Raw genomic sequence first — 24,229 nt, forward strand, 5'->3', positions numbered from 1 at the left:
ATAGTTCTCATCTCAAACTAGTGACTTGCCTGTTACCTGTATTTATATATATTTCATTTCCATTATAAAACACTTAAGACATTTCCAGTGGTCCATTTTAATCAACATATTACATAAAAAAGAATCTTGATTTTTAAAATGAAGCTTTTTAGTACTGTAACATGATGGGTTTAATTGAACAGTTGCAACATAATATGATAACTACATTGTACTGTTTAATTCACAGCTGTAGGAAAATGTTTGATTTTTAAAATATAACCAAGATGAGACTGTAGTTATGAGCAGTAAAATATTAGACAACAGTGAATGAATAAATAAGATGCTTTTCCATCAGTGGCCATTATTTTACTTTTAGGAACCTGGAAGAAATTGTCTTCTCTGAGTTTCCAATGTTCTGGTAATTCTAGTCATTTCTTAGCTTCCTCAATATCACCTTGAATTGCTGAAATAAGTGACTCTAAAGAATCAAAGTTCTTTTCTGGTCTGAGGTAGCCAACGATGGCCACATTGAAAATTTCCCCATATAAGTCCTCTTTGAAAGCATGCATGATATGAGTTTCCTTGGACTTTTTTGTATTCTTGCAGTATGGGTTCCATCCTATGCTCACCACCATCTTATGGACGTCTCCACTTCCAACACTGGCCCAACCATAATATATGCCAGTGGATGCATCAGCTGGAAGATTATCTACTACTTGTTCAGGAAAGTTAGCTGTAGGGATGCCCAGCTGCTTGGAGCCGCGACCGAAGCCCAGCACCACCTGGCCGCGGCAGAAGTACGGCAGGCGCCTCATGACTCCGTCCGCTCGGGGTGCGCGGTCCAGTCCGCGCGTCCGGCGGAACCGCAGTCGAGGCGGTGCCCGAACTCCCCGGACCAGCCGGGGGACACGGGCGGGAGCTCCGCAGGCCGGCCGGCCGGGCGAGCGCACCGGCGTACACAGGCAGAGCGGCGCGGACGACACGCCGCGGCGAGACCCTCACGCCGCTGACCGAACAAAAGGTGCCGAGTGACTCAGAGGCTGCGTCAGGGCTCCGGAACGCCGGCGACCGCGGAAGTCTCTTGCCCTGCTTTTGTTTGGATTCATCTTCTTATGTCTTTGCCCATTGCCTTATTTTTATTATTTTGGGATTCACTGGGTACACTGATACAATATTTTTAACCCAATATAAAAGTCTGTGATTCAAAATGAGAGTTTATCCCCATCATTTTATTAACAAGATTTATGTTTAGTTTTATTTCTACTATAAAACATGGTTTTATGGGTTTTGTTGTTTTATGGTTCTTTTTAATGGACCTTTTAAAAAAAATTTTATTGGAGTGTAGTTGCTTTACAATGTTGTGTTAGTGTCTGCTGTACAGCAAAGTGAATCAGTTATACCTTTTTATAGACTACAGTTATCTTTTTAAACTTGAATTTCCCGTGATTTTGGAAGTCATATCTACTATTTTTATCCTATTAGTAGTGACATTAAATTAAAATGTACTGATATCTATTTTCTCTAATTTTCATTATCAAAAATAGAGCAATGTCAATTGATTATTCCTTATGTAATATGAGGAATTTACTTTGCTTTTACTTCTTGTCAACACACATTTTAACGGACAATCCCATTTGGGTCACAATCCTTTTTCCCTCATAATTCTGTAGACAATTCTGTCTTCTTCATGTTGCAAAGGAGAAGTGGGAGGCAAGCTTTATCTGCATGGATACTCACTGAATCTGTTTTTATTCTTGAAATTAAAATAAATTATCAAGATTAAGTCTAGGCATTAAAAATTTTTCATTATTTTTGTCTGATTTTCAGAAAACTCAAGACTTTCTCTAGCTCAGGAAAACTTCCCCCAAATTGTTTTTTAATAATGGCTCCATTTTTATTGGTTCTTTTTCTGAAATTCCTAGTGTTTACATATTAAACATGTCTCTTGTCCATGCTTTTTATGTATTCTCCCATTCTTTTTATCTCTTTGTCTTTTTTCTGAGTTTTGTGCTGTAAAAGTTGACTTCTGCTCCATCAAACCTGTTTGCTGCAGGATTCATTTTGCCGTTCACTTCCTCCATTTCAATCTGAAATGAACTTTTTTTTTAAATCTCCATGCTGGCTTCCATAACCTGTTTGTTTTTCTCTTTATGGTTCCCTGCTCAAATTTCATAGAAGAAATGTCCTTTTGAAGCTTTTTGGAAACACAAATCAGGAGTGCTTCCCGCGTCTCTTGTAGAAACTATATTTCATAGAAAAATATTTTCTCTGATTCCTCAGAGTGGTCCCTTCTGTTGAACTCTGCTATCTTTTCATTTGCCTGGCAATTTTTCTCTGTGTGCTCATCATTACAAAGGGAGCACAATATTTGTCCAGGACCAGGAATTGAGATCTCAGTCTGAATTGTTCCGACCCAAGGGAAGGGAAAGGAAGAAAATATAGGTTTAGATTTACTAAATACTCAAGTTTTGCTTTGCTGATTCAATGGCCTGGGGAGCTAGGCAGCTCAGGAGTGAACCAGCAGAGGTGGCCCCGCACGGAGCTCTTCATCTCTGCTCTTGTCTTTCCTAAGTTTTGGAGGGCGTCAGGTGTTTTCTGGGAGTGTCCTTGTTCTTTGCTGAGTGCTGGCCGAGGGTCACTCCTGTTCTTGACCTGGGCTCATTGTCCATAACAGGTGTCATCTGGGGGTTAGAGCCACCATGGGTTTGTGAACTGACAGCGGGATTTCCATCTACTGAGTCCCTAACTCCCCCCACCGCCCCTCCCCCGCAGCGCACTTCCGGGCCAAACTACTACAGGGCATTGGAGGGAGTCTCCCAGCCTTTCCTCCTAGTACTTCCTGGGTAAATTCCTCCTTTACATGTGAGGAACTGCACATTCTCACAGTGCTCGTCTAAAAGAAGCTCTGGGACATTTCGGACATGAGACTGTCATGCTCCCCTACTCTCTACAGCTGATTCATTTTTTCCTGTTTTCATAATAACTGAACATGTTAGCACAAAAGTTGCTGAGGATAATTTCTCTTATTTCACAGTATACATGTTTTGCTGAATTTTCTTCCTGGAACTGAAAGAGTCCAATTTTCTTTCCTTTGGAACAAATGGTATGTAAAACGCCATATAAGCCCCATTTTAATTTGGAAGCTGTTCCATGGAATATATTGTCCAGTTTAACAATGAGTCCCATTGTCAAATTTATTCTCAATATAAAAAGCAGTCACAGATTATCAAAACTTGCAAGCACGTCAGTGTTCTTTCTATAGGTTTCTGGTGGGATGTTCTGCAGATAACATTTTGTGTAGGAAGCAATCATGGCTTCATTCCATGATAGGCAAGTTGCCAGGAAATACTAAATCAAGTGGCAATAGAGTCCCCAAAGAAAGTTGTTCCTGATTTATGATGATTGTTCCAACAATACTGCTGAACTTTTTACACATGGAAATGACCACTGAGTTATGTTTTGCATTATGTCAGGGAACAGCCAACCTGCCAGATCCAACGTTGCAGCTGGAATGCAGAAAAGCCCCATTATGTTAATTTCCAAAGTCTGGGAAAAATGACTTCTTATTCCCAAAGGGTAAGTACTTTTTTTTCCCTCCAGCACATCTCACACTCTGAATCTATGGTGGCATTTAAAAAAGTGGGAAACAGCCTAAGCTGGGTTTGAGGTGGGGTATGGTGGAGGCAAAGATGGCAGGAGTGGAGGGGCTGACAACAAGGGGAAAAAAGGAAGACTGATCAATAGCAGGGGGTCGCCAAGGGCCGAGGAGGGGTCTGCATTATTTTCGAGAATTGATCACAGTTTCAAGAGAAAAGTTCAGCAGACTTACCTTCCAACTGTTGGAGTTGCCTGGAACCCTCAACAGAGTGTGTGTGTGTCTGTGTGTGTGTGGCTGTGTGTTGTATCTGTGTCTGTGAGATTGTGTGTTCCTGTATTTTGCTGCTGGAACTCTAAGAAAAGCCTAGACCAGCATTATCCAGCAGAAATGTAATACAAGCCACATATGTAATTTAAAATTTTCTAGTAGCCACATTAAAAAAAAAACTGGTAAAATGATTTAATAATTCAATTTATTTAACCTAATATGTCAAAAATATTATCATTTCAACACATAACATACCTAAAACTTATTAATGAGATAGGTAACAATTTTCTTTTTATAGTGGGTCTCTGAAATCTGGTGTATATCTGGTGTGTATTTTACACTCACTCACAGCACATCTCCCTTTGGACCAGCCACACTTCTCAATCCCAATAGCCACATGTGCTAGCTTGTGGGATGGAGCAGGCTGGACAATGAAGAACAATCACCCTCTCAGTTCTGACTCATTCAACTCCGCTCAACTCTTTGTGTTTCCCTAAACCTGCAGCTCCCCCTCCTCTGGAGACCCCAGAACACACCTGTCAAAGGCACCCCCACTACCAGCTCCTTGAAGAATGGTACATGAAGCATCACTCTTTTGGCTGTTCCATCAGCCTTCCTTACTCAACAGGTCAAGAAAAACCTTATGATTAAAAACCCAAGAACCTGGGAAATACATGTGTAAAAGCACCTTGACACATCAGCATTGCATCTGGACTTCCAGGAGAAAGCCATTCTTTCTCCCTTGGTCTTCGCTACCCCCTTCCAACCTTTGTCTTGCTAACATTTCTCAATAAATGTTCTCCTTCCTTCCTCCCTGGTCTCCTTTTCCAGACTGAGCAGGATGTGGGTGAGGGGGGCTGCTGGGGGCATTTCTGTGTCCTGTCCTGGGGAAGATGCTTGCAAAGGGAAGGCAGGGAAGGTGGAGCCAGCTCTAACTTCACTGTCAGTCCTGCAGCAGAAAAGTCTGAAGCTGGACCAGTGCATCTACATAAAACAAAAGGCAAGGCTGGAGGGACTCCCTGCAATGCTTCTCCAAGATCTACAGAGGGGTGGACACATGAATGAAGCTGTCCAGATGTCAGATGAGATTGGTGGGAATTGTGGAGAACTGGAGAACACTGGCCCCACCCAGGGCATTTCAATTTACTTTTTAACCCTGTGCAGGCCAAACTACACTGGACAGAGCACCAGAGTCATTAGCTTGTGGTACACACTGCCCTGACAAGTCACACAGGTAATGACCTTTCCTAGTAAAGGGCCATGTCCTGGGGATTCACATCACAGCCTGACAGTGGGTATCTGGAGATCTGATGCTTTGCCTCCTGGCTCCCCCTTCTTGGGATCTGCTGTCTACCAACTGCCTGGCTTGAAGTCTGGGGAACCTGCTCACCTTCATCTTCATGCATATTGACAACCACATCACTGACCTTACAACCAACCTCCTGACCTTGCAGATTCTCAGTCCTCATTTCTAATGGCCCAAAATTCCATTCAGAATTGGATCCTCAAATGGGGTGAAATGTAACATGCAACTTGGAATCATGGGGCAGTTGGTTACCTCTGAAACTATGTCAGTCACTGACTTTCTCCACAAAGCTGTAGGTACACCGAAGCCCAAGTATTTGGAGGCTTAAACTCACCAGCTCTGCCCAGAAGTCCAGGTGGAAGCACTGATGCCCTGCCCAGTCCTGACCTCTCAAGAGGTTAGACTCTTCCCTAAACTTCCAGCAAAGTGCCAGACAGATCAGGTTGAATAAAAATGTTGTTACCTTCCTATTTCACCTGCATTTACTGGAAGTTTCTGCTATTGCCCAACTATTGGAACAGATTTCCCTTTGGAAATGACACTGGCTTGGATCTTGCCTGCCTCTGCCACACCTAGTCCCAGCTTCCTCTTCCTCCTGGCTCCGGGCCCAACACACGGCCCTGCCAAGTCACACAGGTAATGACCTTTTTTTTTTCCCATGTCTTTCTTCTTCTTGGGAGGAAATAAGCTAGAATGAGGAGAGGAAGGGCTTTTGAGTCTGAGAAATCTGGTTTTGAATCTCGGCCCCAAGATTTAATGATTCTGTGATCTCAGGCAAATTACTTAACATCTTTGAGCCTCAATTATTTTCACCATTAAAATGTGATCAATCCTATTTCATAAGTTTGTGGGGAAGATCAGAAAAGACAGTGCTCCTAAGATACTTAGCATATAACAGACCTTTGGTACACATTGGCTAGTATTACCATTGAACCAGCACTTTGCCTACATTGCGACTACCAGTCTCTCCTTCCCTCTTCCCTGTTCTCAATCACCATTAGGAGCCTTTTGACCCCATTGGTAGCAACCATAGCCTGGGTCCCAGGGATTGCTATTTTCCACTGGTCTCCCATAGACCGCCTAGCAATGCCTTACCCATCCCCAGCTCTCTTGGCATATTCTCTGCCTGTGGCCGGGACCCATTTAGTCCTTCTCAGGTCCCTCCCTGTCTTCTTCCAGGAAGCCACATCCCATGCTCTGGATGACTGGATTAGGGAGGGGCACTAGCCTCAATCATCAGGAGGTCCAGAAAGAGAAGAGGAAATAGTGCAGCTCCTAGAGATTTCCAACACAGCATAAACCACTATGGGGTGAAAACAGCTTCTCTAAATATAGGCTAGATAGATATGGCAACAGTTCACTGCCAAGACCTTTCCAGGGTTGCATCTTAATGGGTACAATGTTTATTTAAAGTCAACCATACCTGAGCTATCTAATAAGAGCAACCATTGAATACTGTTCTTGTCTCTACCTAGAGTCTATTCTAGAGCTCAGCCCTTTCAGGTTATAAATCAATGTCTCAGGGTGAGTGATGCTAGCTCCTACAACTAACCCTAATACCTCAGTCACTTAACACACAAAGGTTTATTTCTCAGACAGTATTTGATGTGGGTCAGGCAGCCCCCTCCATCTTGAGCTATATGACCTAGGACAGTGGCCTCCAAAGTCCCAGCAGGAGGGAAAGAGGAGGCACACTGACCTGCTCATCCTGGAAGAAACCCTTGTCACCTCTGCTTACAGTTCATTGTCCAGAACATTTGACTCACTGCAAGGAAGCCTGGGAAATGTGGAAAGCATATGAAATATTGTTGAGCAGGGCTCTGCTCTAGAGCGTGTGTTTGTGTGTGTGTGTGTGTGTGTGTGAGGGGTGTTTATGGACTGCTGATGCATGTCCCTGAATGTGTGTGCCGATGCCTTTTCTACTCCTAAAGTGTCCTCGCCCTGCTGCTCTACATCTCTCTATTCCTTTGAGGGACTTTTGAGGGACCAGCCTCCCACGGTGTTTGCAGAAAATAGGTGCTTTATCATTTCAATTTAGTACAACTCACTCAGCTTCTGATGAGTGTCCCTTATAGTAATAATAAAAATAGAAAAAGGTGTCATTTATCAACTCTCCTCAAAGCTGTAGGTTCTATGTTAATAAGCACTTCATATTTCTTATGTCATTTAATTGGCCTATGAAATAGGTGCTGTTTTTATCATCATTTTACAAACGAAGACACAGGTTTGTGAAGATAATATAACATCCCATGGTCGAAAGCAAATAAGGGGAGATCTTGGGACTCAGCCAGCCCATCTGACTGAGACCCTTTGGGGCTGGGCTTTACACCACACACGTCTCTGAGAAAATGCCAGCATGACAGGGTGAAGACGGGAGCTATCTGCAGGCTCACAAGTGAAATGATTCCTATGGGGTTTCTTGTTTAGATTGTCATCCCCCAAAATTCAGAAGAGTATTGGGAACATTCACAAATATTTGAAGTTCTCATTTCACAGCTTACATATTTTTTTCTTACAATGCAACACAACAATATTTCCAATGAGACAGCACCAAACATCCTTAGCACCACGGGGCTGTGCAAACCAAGACTATAGCATGATACAAAGAAAACTGTTTTTCTTAAGATACTTATAATGTTATCGGATTTATTTAAATAAGCTTCATTTGTTATATCAGCTTTCGAATTGTTGTCAACTTTAAAAAGGCCATCAATAATACTCCATAACATTTGTTCCTAACTTTGTACATATTTATTTTTCCTCACTATTTTAATGTATCATGATTTTCTCCAAAAGCCTGAAAATTAATTTTGGGAAAAATAGATAGATATACTACACTAAAGTTTCAGAGAGCTAAGTGCTCATGAAGACTTACACCACTTTCCAAAGAGGGTTTTTGATTCAGGTTAGGCTAGATGTCAGCACCGCAAACACGGAAACCCGGCTGTTGAAAGAATATTTGACTTCTGTGTCCCCAGTTCTCTCTCACTGGATTTTCAGTTTCATGTACCTGTATGAGTGTATCTGTGTCCTTTCATATTCCCACATTACCCTAGTATTCTTCTTCAGTATCTGATTTTGTCTAATTTCAAATTTTTCTTTTTAATAAATAACTCTGGCCCTGGGACTACTCAATTTTCACCTAGGGACCAGGAGAAAATAAACATCAGCACATTGATAATAGAAGTTGCTTTGAAAGTGCTCCTCACAAGTCACGCTTGTTCAAGGTCCACAATGAAGCTATATTTCTAGTTATTTCCTTCAATTGCACACAGGCGAAATGCTCATATTTCCAGCACACTCTTGCTCCTAGGAAGCCGAATTGCAGGGGAGCAGCTTGGCCCCCTGCTCATCGTCAAGCTGGATGCAGCCCTGCAACAGTGCAAATGAGGCCAGACGGAACTCATTGTGGTAGCTAAATCCCCAAGGTTTGCTCACAGAGCCTGTTCCTGTGCCATTGTCATCAACCTGTCATGAGACTCTAGCCACCATTCCCAGGAATCCATGTACCTGGCCATCTGCTCCCAAGTCAAATTGCTTACTTTGGGGCACACCTTCTACACAAAGAGAAATGAAACTTTAGGAAATTCAGACTGACTCCAAACCGAGCTCCCAGGCTGAAATAGCATGCCAGTGCTGAAAGTGTCTGGACCGCAAAGGCCTCCACCAGGAGCCTGGACCCTTGCAGCCCTTAGAATGCCCAGCCGTGCATGCAGTATATAGAGTTCATAAAGCACTTGGCCAACTTTCTATTCAAGGTGATTCTGGTTACAGCTTAGTTGTATCCCCATATGAGAGAGGTATAATTTTAAAAAATTGACCTGGGACATACTCCATTTCACCCTTCAGTTATCAATCCCAGGTCACCAGCTGGCACTTGGAAGAATCCTGGGGACAGATTTGCATAAACAAGAGCAGTCCCTCATTTGCTTAATTCCCAAGATATTTCTGAACACCACTGCCCTAAGCCCTAGTTGTGGCAGCTCTAATTCATTCCTCTTTCCTCTCGCAACCCTCAGCTACAAAAGAAAAAAGAAAAAAAGAAAAGGAAAGAAAGAAGAAAAAGCAGTGTGACAACCAAACAGGATAATATCAAACATTTAACATTTGAATAATGCTTTACAGTTTAAAGTGTTTTGTGTGTATTATCTCATATAACCCTCATTATAAAACTGTGAGGAATATAGGGTAGATATTAACTGCACCATTTTTTCAGGTGGAAATAAATGAACTGGCCCTTGAGAACGCTAATGCCGTAAACACAGCTTGGTTGACCTTTTAGAGGCATGAAGTGCAGAGTGCTCTGATTTGAAAGCACAAATGTACTCTAGATGCAATCACAGTAGGGCCAAAAGAAAGGAGATAAATTCCACAAGGTTTTGCTCCCCCTGGCGAAGCCATAGCATCCAGTGGTCTGAGGCGTGCTGGGCCATTTCCTCCCAGACGAAGGGCACACTGTTGCACCTTATACCTCCCCGCCACTAAGACAGGACATGGTGTTTAGTAAGCCTTATGGATTTTGGAAACAAAATAGACCACACTTGGAAGTACAGATTTGACCCACTTATCAGATGACCCAGTAGGCTGCCAATTCTGAGTGGAGCTCAGAATAAGAAAAGGCTCTTCCGCAGGTCCAGCTATGCACTAAGTGCCCTGACTCTCAGGCAATGCAGCATCTGGTGGAACAGGACTCTGCAGCGTCTCTGGAAAGCCCCAGTAGCAGCGCTGGGTCACAGACCCCTAAGAGGCTGAAGCAGGGCCACCCCTTCTGTGGCAGAAAGCTACTCACTCTTTGAAAAGCAGCTCCAGGCATGTCAGTGGGCCCTGGTAAAAATGAGCTCCTAGGGAGGGCAAGTTACCATGCAGCTGGGGCTGGATATAATCATGAGTTTGGGTGGGCACGGCAGCAATCTTTTGCCACAAAGGAACTGGCATGTTCAAGATCTGGCCTATGCAGACCCAAAGGGAAGAGAACATTATGTAAACTGATGGCCCAGTCTCCTATGTCTGCCCCGCTGTTTCACTGACATCTGCCTTCAGCTCACACCTATGGACTCACGGAGTTTCCCTGTGGCCAGCTGCCAGAGGAGGGAAGAACTAGGCCTGGTCCCACACCTGAGCCGGCATCCTAAGTTGGTGCTCACAGCTGAAGCAAACTGCCGCTGTTCTCAGTCCACTCATGGGTCCCGAGAGGAGGACAAGAGTAAAGGAAAAAATCCCCTGGTAGGCAGCACTGCAAACAACACATGTGGCTGATGAAGAAACTGATTAGAAGATGGAGGAAATCAAGCAAGGTATAGAAATAAGACTGGGCTCTCCCACCATCACCCCCTCGACCCTCTTATGGATTTTGTGTTTCCTGCCACTGCCACCTTAGGCTTTGACAGATCAGAGGCCCTGGTTCAGGGGATGGAAGAGTGATGGTCGGGGAGAGGCTTCTCTCTAAGTGAACATAATAGTCTGCTCAACTTGAAGGAGGAACTCTCACCTGGTCACTTCTGGACCACTAATGCCAGAGAACCAGTAGGTTAAAAAAAAAAAAAAAAAGAGGAGTTAGTGGTGGGGGTTCTGGATCCTGATTGCTCTGAGGAGCTAGGGTTTCTCCTGTGTAATGGAGTCAGGGAGGGGTCTATATAGAACTCAGGTGATTTATTGGTTTATCTCTTGGGGTTTCCATACTGGTGAGAATGGTGAACAGGTAATTGCAGCAACTGCCAGCTGACAAAGGCAAGACAACCAAGGACTTAGATGCTTTGGGTAAGAAGATCAAAGTTCCCACACCAAGAAAGTGACCTAGACAAGCCCAAGTGCTGGCCGAGGGTAAGAGAAATCTAGACTAGGTGGTGGAAGAATGGTCACTGAATACTAGTTATTGCCACATAGCAAGTTGCAATAGTGACTTGTTTCACTAATAATATTTAATTAAATATTTGCAGAGATTGCAGCAGCTACTACCTTGAAGCTGACTCTGTGACAGATGGCACTGAGTGGATGGCCTTAGCAGATATGACTGGTACAAGTGTGGCCTGCAGTGGACACCTGTTGGGCATCCCTTCAAATGCTCTCAGCCTCACCTGCCTCCTGTTCTAGCCAATATGGAGCATCCAGTATTCCGTAGGAGCCAACATCCTTCACGCAGGTACAACCTGGAAGTATCACTCCTGTGTGCCTCTCATTTCCTGTCCGTGTTTCTCTGTAACCTGCTTAGTATCCAGAGATGCTCAACCCAGAAATTTTGGGGGGATGTCACCTTATTGGGGGGTTCTTTGACTAATGGGGATGGGAGTCAATGCATAAATGTTTCCCTTTTTCTCCTCCATAGAGAAGATTCTGATATTCCTTTCACATGACTCCTTAAACTGTCCCCTGGAATCAAGCATCCAGTTGCCTGTAGCAGGAAACAACACAATGATAAATCGTGTTTTTTCCTCATTCCTTGCCTCACTCCTCCTGACCTTACTCCTATCCCCTAGAACCCAATAAAGCATTTTCACTCAAGTCTCTGTTTCAGGCTCTGATTTCTGGGGAAATGAGGCTAAGTTACATCACCCATTTCCAGCTACAGCCTTTGTCATCTTCTGGCCTTGTGATCATTCCATTGCCTCCAAGTCCTATCACTACCCTGGTGACTTTAACATTCAAGCCCTACACCTTGAGTTCTCAGTCCTTTGATCAGCTCATTTCCAGTGACTTTCACCTCCATTCCATGCTATCACCTTGCTTCCATTGCCTCCTTGAATGCTGTCATCACTGATTACTGCTGTATGCATAAGTCCAAAAGTTAGAAATCCCACTCTCTTCCTCAACCTTTCATCCTTCAGTCCCTTTCATTCCATTACTCCCACTGCACCAATGTTGTAACATCATGAAGACTTTGCAGCCCAGAAACTGTCTATGTTCCCATTACCCAGCAGCTTTCTCTTGTCCTCCTTTTTTTCTTTAATCCAGTTAAAATTCCACAGAACACTATTTCTCTCATGCTTGCCAATTTCCACAACTCCCTTGCCCTCCCAACTCTCTTCTTGAAAAATCCCTCTCAGAATTAATACATCTGTCCAACATTTTTTGTACTTATATCCCAGGTGTTAATCACTGTTAGAGAAAAACCATAAAGCTGAACAATTTGGTGCCATTATAATAGCTGCCAACATTTATTGAGAGCTTAATCTTTGCCAGGCACTATTCAAAACACATTACATAAATTATCTCATCTTGCTTCCTACATCAGGCTGGAAAGTTGCCCAGAAATTCTATTCTCAAACCTCTGAAATTCATTCTCATCAGAACACTTTCCCTGCTGCTGCTCAGAGAAAACAGAAGTCATCAATTAAAAACATGGTACACATCATCCTTCACATTTCAGTAGCATTCAACAGAAATGAGTCCTCCCTTCTAATCCAAACACTCTCTCTATCCTTCACACCACACTCTGCTAGGTTTTTTTTCTACCTCTTTGTCCCCATTTTGTTTATCTCCCATATTCCTTTTTCTCACATAAACTTTTTTCTTTATCTCTATCTCCATCACCATCTACCAAGCCCTCCAGAAATAGCAATGTGGGTTGCACCCATAACGTTCCCTCTCCCTCACTGTCTACCCCCACAGCTTCCAATCTCTAATTCTATAGTTCCTACTTCTTAAATATCTCTGGAGATTGTCAACTTCTCTTTCCATCCATCTCCCACCTGCATGGCTGCAAGAAATTTCTAGCTAGTCCACTTGCCTTCAGTTATGCCTGTATCAAATGCAATTGACTTCTTCAGGCTCATGCCCACAAGTCTTTTCTCACACCTGTCAACACATATTGATATATGTTTTTAGGACTGACTCCCCACTATTGAGCTCCCTGGGAACAGGCACCATGTCTTGCTCCTATCTTGGTTTTCCTCAACTCATGCCCTGTCATGAGGTTATTCTCAATAAAGTTTCACTGACTGAGTGGATGACCATTAAATAAATCAAAGACTTAATCCATCAATTAACAAGTAGATAAGTAGTATCTATTTTAAACTCCTCATGACTGACTCAGTTTCCATATTTTATTTACCTCCCATCATAACACAAACTGAACTTGAAAGTACAATAATTATTAAATTTATTAAATGAGTGCGTGCATCTCAGTTACAGGTAAAAATTCTAAAGCATTTAGGTATATTTTTGAACACAGTGGATAATATTTTACTTCAATGGACCAGAAGGATCTGTGAGCAAATTTGTTGGACTTCAGAAAGACAGACACTCCATATACCTCCATCTTCATTTTATTTCCATAACTGGGGTTTTGTGACCTACAAAGGGGTGAAGGTGGGGCCTGAGTACCCTGAAACAGTGAGTGTAGACATCTGAATTCTGGGAATGCTTGGCTCAGCTGTGCCATGGATAAGATATGGGGACATGTCTAACGAGCATGGCCAACAGCATGGGGTATCTGTGGCAATCTTCAGACTCTTGAGTCCAGAGGCTTAGAGTGAGAATGAAGAGATATGGCATAAATGAGAGGACCCTGGAGGGGAGGCAAGGTGCCTCAGATACAAGGGCAGGTGGACCTTAGGTCTAGGGTTCTGTCCGAAGATAACTGTGTTCCAACACCTTCTGGCTCCTTTTCCTCCACTCAGGTTTTCATAGTCCTAAAAGGGAGAATGTGACTGGCTTGAATCAGGCTCCTCTCCCTTGAATCAATCAGCCATGGTCTGGAGCAGGATGGATGACCACCACTCATACCTTGCAGGAATTGTGAGCTAGATAACACCTACTTTTTATACTCTGCACATCCCAGAAGAAGTTTTTTTAAAGTTCTAATTAAAACTTGCTTAACCAATTCAGGCCTAATTCCAGTGATGCAAATCTCACATCTATTACATACAAATAATTTATGGGTCTTGATGTATTTAGTCTTCAAAAACATAGGATCATGGACCAGATCAAGCAGTAGCAAGTGGATATTAAAATTTGAGGTTCAATAAATGTCTGAGAGGCAGTTATGGAAAACAAGATGAAGGCAAAGACTTTGCTCTGATAGGAGCCGATGAAAGATATGGGCTTGCTGTCTGCCATCCAGCATGGAAAGGGGCAGAGCTGGGCGACTAGGAGTCTGAGCTGTCCCTCACATGTGCATATCTACAGCAATAAAGAATCCAGGGCATTAGCAAGTGACATCAAATCAGCCTGCACCATTTAGCTCTGACATGCCTGAGTGTGAACTCTCCATAATATGTCATAGTGCAGAGAGAACAAGAGTGATGGGGAACTGGTGACCTCTCCAAATCACATGCACACTGCCCATCCCTGAAAGCTGCTGGAAGTCATGGGCCTCTCAGCAGAGCACGGATTTAATGCACCTCATGATATCTACTCCCACATAGAAGTGGAGGAAATGTTTGGAAAAGGAGAGCTTTGTATCAAGGCCTCGCACAGATGTGATGCATCAGTGGCAGTGCTGCCTGGGGACTTCCCTCCCCAGTCTGCACTCAGAAGGGCAGACATTGTCTGTCTGGGGCCCTGCAGTCACCCATTCCAGGAATTTGGTCACAACCACAGACGTCTAATTTGTAATATCTGTCATTGTTCTGTGGTCATGCAACAGAGCCCAAGGGCACATGGTACAATGTCTTTGCAATAAAAACTTGTAGTGTCTCAGAGAAAGTGCAGTGTTTTACCAAAATGCATTGCCCTGTAACTGCTGCCTTGGCTACCTCTGAGTATCTCAGCCCAGGATTTGTAGAGTACTTAGTAATGATCAAGGTGGCTTTAATCCTTTGACCTAACTTTGCACTTTTCTATGATACAGGTCAAACAAGCATTCAGTAGTTCATCCATTCAGTGGGCAAACATTTAGTAAGCATTTGTCTCATTGGCCCTTAGGTGAAGTAGAATCATGACTACAGGTTCCTTCCTAGCTCAGCATGACTTACATCCTAATATAGGATCTAACACATTCTTTTAACTTGGCCTAAGGAGACAATCAAAATGTTGTCCAGGTTAAAAAAGGGAAGAGAGTCAAGAAAATTCTACCCATGTTTTTGGTTATTAAACTTGAATAGAACTGACCCTATTCAAAGATAAACATATTTTAAACCACAGCATTCAATATTAAATAAAACTTTAACAAAAGGAGGAAGAGAGAAGCAGATACAAGATTAGTAGGAGAGAAGAAGAAGGGGGAAAAGTAGGAGAGGACAAGGGAAGGAAAGCATGCAATATGCAAAAGGTAATTGAAGAGAACACTGTAGGTGAATTACTCCAGGGAAACAGAGAAGGAAAAAACAGTGGTAAGAAAGACAAAGAAATGCAAGTTAGAGGGGAAAAACTAACAGAGATGAATAGGAGAGAAATGGAAACCTAACATAAAAATAGTTAGGATGACTACTGTCGGAGACTTCCGGGTAAGATGGCGGAAGAGTAAGACGCGGAGATCACCTTCCTCCCCACGGATACACCAGAGATATAGCTACACGTGGAACAACTCCTACAGAACACCTACTGAACGCTGGCAGAAGACCCCAGACCTCCCAAAAGGCAAGAAACTCCCCACATACCTGGGTAGGGCAAAGCGGAGAGATTCCCGCACAGAGGATCGGTGACGAGCGGCACTCACCAGCCCGAGAGGCTTGTCTGCTCGCCCGCCGGGGCAGGCGGTGCTGGAAGCTGAGGCTCGGGCTTCGGTCAGAGCGCAGGGAGAGGACTGGGGATGGCGGCGAGAACTCAGCCTGAAGGGGGCTAATGTGCCACAGCTAGCCGGGAGGGAGTCCGGGAAAACTCTGGAGCTGCCGAAGAGGCAAGAGACTTTTTCTTCCCTCTTGGTTTCCTGGTGCGCGAGGAGAGGGGATTAAGAGCGCTGCTTAAAGGGGCTCCACAGACGGGCGCGAGTCACGACTGAAAGCGCGGAGCCCAGTGACGGGCGTGGGACGCTGGGGCTGCTGCTGCCGACACCAAGAAGCCTGTGTGCGAGCGCAGGTCACTGTCCACACCGCCCTTCCGGGAGCCTGTGTAGCCCGCCACTGCCGGGGTCCCGGGATGCACAGACAACGTCCCCGGGAGAACGCACGGGCACGCCTCGTGCTGGCGCAACGTCACGCCGAACTCTGCCGCTGCACGCTCACCCCGCACTCCGTGCCCCTCCCTCCCGCCCAGCCTGAGTGAGCCAGAGTCCCCGAAGAGGCTGCTCCTTTAACCCTCTCCTGTCTGAGCGAAGAACACACGCCCTCCGGCGACCTACACGCAGAGGCGGGGCCAAATCCAAAGCTGAGACCCAGGAGCTGTGAGAACAAAGAAGAGAAAGGGAAACCTCTCCCAGCAGCCTCAGAAGCAGCGGATTAAAGCTCCACAATCAACTTGATGTACCCTGCATCTGTGGAATACATGAATGGACAACAAATCATCCCAAATTGAGGAGCCAGGAGTCAGTGCTGTGCCTCTGAGGTGGGAGAGCCAACTTCAGGACACTGGTCCAGAAGAGACATCCCAGCTCCACATAATATCAAACGGCGACAATCTTCCAGAGATCTCCACCTCAACACCAGCACCAAGCTTCACTCAACGACCAGCAAGCTACAGTGCTGGACACCCTATGCCAAACAACTAGCAAGACAGGAACACAACGCCACCCATTAGCAGAGAGGTGGACTAAAATCATAAAAAGTCCGCAGACACCCCAAAACACACCACCAGACGTGGACCTGCCCACCAGAAAGACAAGATCCAGCCTCATCCACCAGAACACAGGCACTAGTACCCTCCACCAGGAAGTCTACACAACCCACTAAACCAACCTTAGCCACTGGGGACAGACACAAAAAGCAACGGGAACTACGAACCTGCAGCCTGCAAAAAGGAGACCCCAAACACAGTAACATAAGCAAAATGAGAAGACAGAAAAACACACAGCAAGAGAAGGAGCAAGATAAAAACCCACCAGACCTAACAAATGAAGAGGTAATAGGCAGTCTACCTGAAAAAGAATTCAGAATAATGATGGTAAAGATGATCCAAGATTCTATTTCCAAGATCCAAAATCTTGGAAATAGAATAGACAAAATGCAAGAAACAGTTAACAAGGACCTAGAAGAACTAAAGATGAATCAAGCATCGATCAAAAACACAATAAATGAAATGAAAAATACTCTAGATGGGATCAATAGCAGAATAACTGAGGCAGAAGAACGGATAAGTGAGGTGGAAGATAAAATAGTGGAAATAACTGCTGCAGAGCAAAATAAAGAAAAAAGAATGAAAAGAACAGAGGACAGTCTCAGAGACCTCTGGGACAACATTAAACGCACCAACGTTCGAATTATAGGGGTTCCAGAAGAAGAAGAGAAAAAGAAAGGGACTGAGAAAATATTTGAAGAGATTATAGTTGAAAATTTCCCTAATATGGGAAAGGAAATAGTTAATCAAGTCCAGGAGGCACAGAGAGTCCCATACAGAATAAATCCAAGGAGAAATACGCCAAGACACATATTAATCAAACTGTCAAAAATTAAACACAAAGAAATCATATTAAAAGCAGCAAGGCAAAAACAACAAATAACACACAAGGGAACCCCCATCAGGATAACAGCTGATCTCTCAGCAGAAACTCTACAAGCCAGAAGGGAGTGGCAGGACATAATTAAAGTGATGAAAGAGAAAAACCTGCAACCAAGATTACTCTACCCAGCAAGGATCTCATTCAGATTTGATGGAGAAATTAAAACGTTTACAGACAAGCAAAAGCTGAGAGAGTTCAGCACCACCAAACCAGCTTTATAACAAATGCTAAAGGAACTTCTCTAGGCAAGAAACACAACAGAAGGAAAAGACCTACAATAACGAACCCAAAACAATTAAGAAAATGGGAATAGGAACATACATATCAATAATTACCTTAAATGTAAATGGACTAAATGCTCCCACCAAAAGACACAGATTGGCTGAATGGATACAAAAACAAGACCCACATATATGCTGTCTACAAGAGACCCACTTCAGACCTAGAGACACATACAGACTGAAAGTAAGGGGATGGAAAAAGATATTCCATGCAAATGGAAACCAAAAGAAAGCTGGAGTAGCAATTCTCATATCAGACAAAATAGACTTTAAAATAAAGACTACTAGAAGAGACAAAGAAGGACACTACATAATGATCAAGGGATCGATCCAAGAAGAAGATATAACAATTGTAAATGTTTATGCACCAAACATAGGAGCACCTCAATACATAAGGCAAATACTAACAGTCATAAAAGGAGAAATCGACAGCAACACAATCATAGTAGGGGAATTTAACACCCCACTTTCACCAATGGACAGATCATCCAAACTGAAAATAAATAAGGAAACACAAGCTTTAAATGATACATTAAACAAGATGGACTTAATTGATATTTATAGGACATTCCATCCAAAAACAACAGAATACACATTTTTCTCAAGTGCTCATGGAACATTCTCCAGGATAGATCATATCTTGGGTCACAAATCAAGCCTTGGTAAATTTAAGAAAATTGAAATTGTATCAAGTATCTTTTCCGACCACAATGCTATGAGACTAGATATCAATTACAGGAAAAAATCTGTAAAAAATACAAACACATGGAGGCTAAACAATACACTACTTAATAACAAAGTGATCACTGAAGAAATCAAAGAGGAAATTGAAAAATACCTAGAAACAAATGACAATGGAGACACGACGACCCAAAACCTATGGGATGCAGCAAAAGCAGTTCTAAGAGGGAAGTTTATAGCAATACAATCCCACCTTAAGAAACAGGAAACATCTCGAATAAACAACCTAACCTTGCACCTAAAGCAATTAGAGAAAGAAGAACAAAAACATCCCAAAGTTAGCAGAAGGAAAGAAATCATTAAATTAGATCAGAAATAAATGAAAAAGAAATGAAGGAAACGATAGCCAAGATCAATAAAACTAAAAGCTGGTTCTTTGAGAAGATAAACAAAATTGATAAACCATTAGCCAGACTCATCAAGAAAAGAAGGGAGAAGACTCAAATCAATAGAATTAGAAATGAAAAAGGAGAAGTAACAACTGACACTGCAGAAATACAAAAGATCATGAGAGATTACTACAAGAAACTCTATGCCAATAAAATGGACAACCTGGAAGAAATGGACAAATTCTTAGAAATGCACAACTTGCCAAGACTGAATCAGGAAGAAATAGAAAATATGAACAGACCAATCACAAGCACTGAAATTGAAACTGTGATAAAAAATCTTCCAACAAACAAAAGCCCAGGACCAGATGGCTTCACAGGCGAATTCTATCAAGCATTTAGAGAAGAGCTAACACCTATCCTTCTCAAACTCTTCCAAAATATAGCAGAGGGAGGAACACTCCCAAACTCATTCTACGAGGCCACCATCACCTTGATACCAAAACCCGACAAGGATGTCACAAAGAAAGAAAACTACAGGCCAATATCACTGATGAACATAGATGCAAAAATCCTCAACAAAATCCTAGCAAACAGAATCCAACAGCACAGTAAAAGGATCATACACCATGATCAAGTGGGGTTTATTCCAGGAATGCAAGGATTCTTCAATATATGCAAATCAATCAACGTGATACACCACATTAACAAATTGAAGGAGAAAACCCATATGATCATCTCAATAGATGCAGAGAAAGCTTTCAACAAAATTCAACAGCCATTTATGATAAAAACCCTGCAGAAAGTAGGTATAGAGGGAACTTTCCTCAACATAATAAAGGCCATATATGACAAACCCACAGCCAGCATCGTCCTCAATGGTGAAAAACTGAAACCATTTCCACTAAGATCAGGAACAAGACAAGGTTGCCCACTCTCACCACTCTTATTCAACATAGTTTTGGAAGTTTTAGCCACAGCAATCAGAGAAGAAAAGGAAATAGAAGGAATCCAAATTGGAAAAGAAGAAGTAAAGCTGTCACTGTTTGCAGATGACATGATACTATACATAGAGAATCCTAAAGATGCTACCAGAAAACTAATAGAGCTAATCAATGAATTTGGTAAAGTTGCAGGATACAAAATTAATGCACAGAAATCTCTGGCATTCCTATATACTAATGATGAAAAATCTGAAAGTGAAATCAATGAAACACTCCCATTTACCACTGCAACAAAAAGAATAAAATATCTAGGAATAAACCTACCTAAGGAGACAAAAGACCTGTATGCAGAAAATTATAAGACACTGATGAAAGAAATTAAAGATGATACAAATAGATGGAGAGATGTACCATGTTCTTGGATTGGAAGAATCAACATTGTGAAAATGACTCTACTACCCAAAGCAATCTACAGATTCAATGCAATCCCTATCAAACTACCACTGGCATTTTTCACAGAACTAGAACAAAAAATTTCACAATTTGTATGGAAACACAAAAGACCCCGAATAGCCAAAGCAATCTTGAGAATGAAAAATGGAGCTGGAGGAATCAGGCTCCCTGACTTCAGACTATACTACAAAGCTACAGTAATCAAGACAGTATGGTACTGGCACAAAAACAGAAAGATAGATCAATCGAACAGGATAGAAAGCCCAGAGATAAACCCACGCACATATGGTCACCTTATCTTTGATAAAGGAGGCAGGAATGTACAGTGGAGAAAGGACAGTCTCTTCAATAAGTGGTGCTGGGAAAACTGGATAGGGACATGTAAAAGTATGAGATTAGATCATTCCCTAACACCATACACAAAAATAAGCTCAAAATGGATTAAAGACCTAAATGTAAGGCCAGACACTATCAAACTCTTAGAGGAAAACATAGGCAGAACACTCTATGACATAAATCACAGCAAGATCCTTTTTGACCCACCTGCTAGAGAAATGGAAATAAAGACAAAAATAAACACATGGGACCTAATGAAACTTAAAAGCTTTTGCACAGCAAAGGAAACCATAAACAAGACCAAAAGACAACCCTCAGAATGGGAGAAAATATTTGCAAATGAAGCAACTGACAAAGGATTAATCTCCAAAATTTATAAGCAGCTCATGCAGCTCAATAACAAAAAAACAAACAACCCAATCCAAAAATGGGCAGAAGACCTAAATAGACATTTCTCCACAGAAGATATACAGACTGCCAACAAACACATGAAAGGATGCTCAACATCTTTACTCATCAGAGAAATGCAAATCAAAACTACAATGAGATATCATCTCACACCAGTCAGAATGAACATCATCAAAAAATCTAGAAACAATAAATGCTGGAGAGGGTGTGGAAAAAAGGGAACACTCTTGCACTGCTGGTGGGAATGTGAATTGGTACAGCCACTATGGAGAACGGTATGGAGGTTCCTTAAAAAACTACAAATAGAACTACCATATGACCCAGCAATCCCACTACTGGGCATATACCCTGAGAAAACCATAATTCAAAAGGAGACATGTACCAAAATGTTCATAGCAGCCCTATTTACAATAGCCCGGAGATGGAAACAACCTAAGTGTCCATCATCAGATGAATGGGTAAAGAAGATGTGGCACATATATACAATGGAATATTACTCAGCCATAAAAAGAAATGAAATTGAGCTATTTGTAATGAGGTGGATAAACCTAGAGTCTGTCATACAGATTGAAGTAAGTCAGAAAGAGAAAGACAAATACTGTATGCTAACACATATATATGGAATTTAAGAAAAAAAATGTCATGAAGAACAGAGGGGTAAGACAGGAATAAAGACACAGACCTACTAGAAAATGGACTTGAGGATATGGGGAGGGAGAAGGGTAAGCTGTGACAAAGTGAAAGAGCGGCATGGACATATATACACTACCAAACGTGAGGTAGATAGCTAGTGGGAAGCAGCTGCATAGCACAGGGAGATCAGCTCGGTACTTTGTGACCGCCTGGAGGGGTGGGATAGGGAGGGTGGGAGGGAGACGCAAAAGGGAGGGGATATGGAAACATATGTATATTTATAACTGATTAAATTTGTTATAAAGAAAAAAAAATACTGTATGCTGACACATATATATGGAATTTAAGAAAATAAATGTTATGAAGAACATAGGGGTAAGACAGGAATAAAGACACAGACCTACTAGAGAATGGACTTGAGGATATGGGGAGGGGGAAGGGTAAGCTGTGACAGAGTGAAAGAGCGGTGTGGACATATATACACTACCAAACGTAAGGTAGATAGCTAGTGGGAAGCAGCCGCATAGCACAGGGAGATCAGCTCGGTGCTTTGTGACCGCCTGGAGGGGTGGGATAGGGAGGGTGGGAGGGAGATGCAAAAGGGAGGGGATATGGGAACATATGTATATGTATAACTGATTAAATTTGTTATAAAGCAAAAAAAAAATAGTTAGGATACCTAAAGTAGATAATAAAAAAAAAATTGTGAGGCATGTATTCAGACACAAATAGGATCTTTTATGCAATGAAAGAAAATATAAATACAATGCAAAGTCTTAATATGTCCCAATAAAAAGAATATAGGATGAAAAACACCAAGATTTGTCCAATAAAGAATCATAGATTCATTGAGAAAGTAAAAACTGGCACCCTAAAAAGAAAACAATTCACTGACTATAATATTCTCCTCAGCATTTCTCCATAACAGAACACAATGAAACTATAGAGATTTGAAGGAACAGTGTGTCTCAGGAGATCTATTACTTCCCAAATGTGTCTAGTCTATGGGCAACAGAAATGCATTTTAAGATAAGCAAGTCATCCAAAAGCAGATTATCATGTAACTTCCTGAAAATTATTCTTTAATTTAGCAAGAGCATATTAATCAAAATTAGGTACTAATTCATTGAGAACATAACAATTAAATGACTTACAGTGAACACTTAACCTACTTAAACTAAAATTAAATGTAACAGAATTTATGTTTTAAGTAACTTAACTGAGTCCAAGGACAAAGATCACAAATATTTATAGGAAGACAAAAATACTGAGCATCTAACAAGATAAAATTCATAAAATCTGGCACCCAATAAAAAACATCACCAGGCATGCAAAGAAGCAAGAAAATATAACCAACAATGAAGAGAAAAATCAATGAACTGAAACTGACCAAGAAATGAAACAGATGCTAGGTTTAGTAGAGCAGGACATTTTAAAAAAATGTTATGACTAATTTCCATATGCCCTAGGAAATAGAAGATTGAACAGATTAAGTAGCAATCTGGAAGATATAAAACTGACCAAAATAAATTTAACTTCTATAAATGAAGACTATAATGTGTAAGATAAAAAACACACTGGATGGAATTAATGGTAGATTACACAATCTTGCAAAAGAGTGCAAAGATTAGTGAACTTGAACACAGAAATAGAAACAATTCAAAGTGAAACACAGAAACAAATAAGAAATTTCAAAAATGAAAAAAGCATTAGTGAACTGTAGAAATACTTCAAGAAGCCAAGTATGTGTATAAGTTGAGCCCCTGAAGGAGTCAGTAGGTGACTCAAAAAATATTTGAAGAAATAACTGCCAGAAATGTTCTAAATGTGAGAAAAATTATAAACCCACGGATTCAAGGACCTCTATTAACCCTAAAGAAAAGAAACATGAAGAAAAACTGCACCAAAGTATATCATTATCAAATTGTTGAAAAACAATATAAAGAGAAAGTTCTAAAAGAAACCAGAGAAAAAAAGACATATTACTGCAAAGAAATATAGGGATGACAGCATATTTCTCACTCAAAAAGTACAGGCTAGAAGACAGTGGAGCAACATCTTTAAAGTACTGGAAGAAAAAAAACTTTCAGGCTAGAATTTTTTAACCAGTAAAAATATTTTTCAAAACTTGTTCCAAAATAATGGCTTTTTTTTTATATGCAAGATCTGAAAGAATTCATTACAAGCAGGCTTAAGTACAAAAACGTAAAGTCTTACAAGAGAAAGGAAAATAATATCAGCTAGAAATCTTGATCTACACAAAATAATAAAGGAATAAATCAGTCACTATAGTCATCATGTTAATAAACATAAATAAAATCACATTATCATTTCAATAGATGGAGAAAAAAATCTGAAAAAAATCTATCAATTTCTATTTAAAATTCTCAGAAAGAGAAAAGACTTCTGGTTCCTGCCAAAATAA

General features: G+C 41.7%; 1 protein-coding gene across 1 annotated transcript; it reads right to left on the reverse strand.

Annotated features, from left to right (window-relative positions):
• Window positions 1–407: 407 nt before the first annotated feature.
• On the reverse strand, window positions 408–794 carry LOC309795787 (riboflavin kinase-like; the record flags this gene model as incomplete). The annotated part of the gene is made up of 1 exon (XM_082608546.1): window positions 408–794. One exon carries the CDS (start codon window positions 792–794, stop codon window positions 408–410), a length of 387 nt encoding a protein of 128 aa, XP_082464672.1.
• Between the last annotated feature and the right edge of the window lie 23,435 nt (window positions 795–24,229).

Source organism: Mesoplodon mirus (genome assembly GCF_964341445.2).
Source record: "Mesoplodon mirus genome assembly, chromosome: 2".
NCBI classification, from domain to species: domain Eukaryota; kingdom Metazoa; phylum Chordata; class Mammalia; order Artiodactyla; family Ziphiidae; genus Mesoplodon; species Mesoplodon mirus.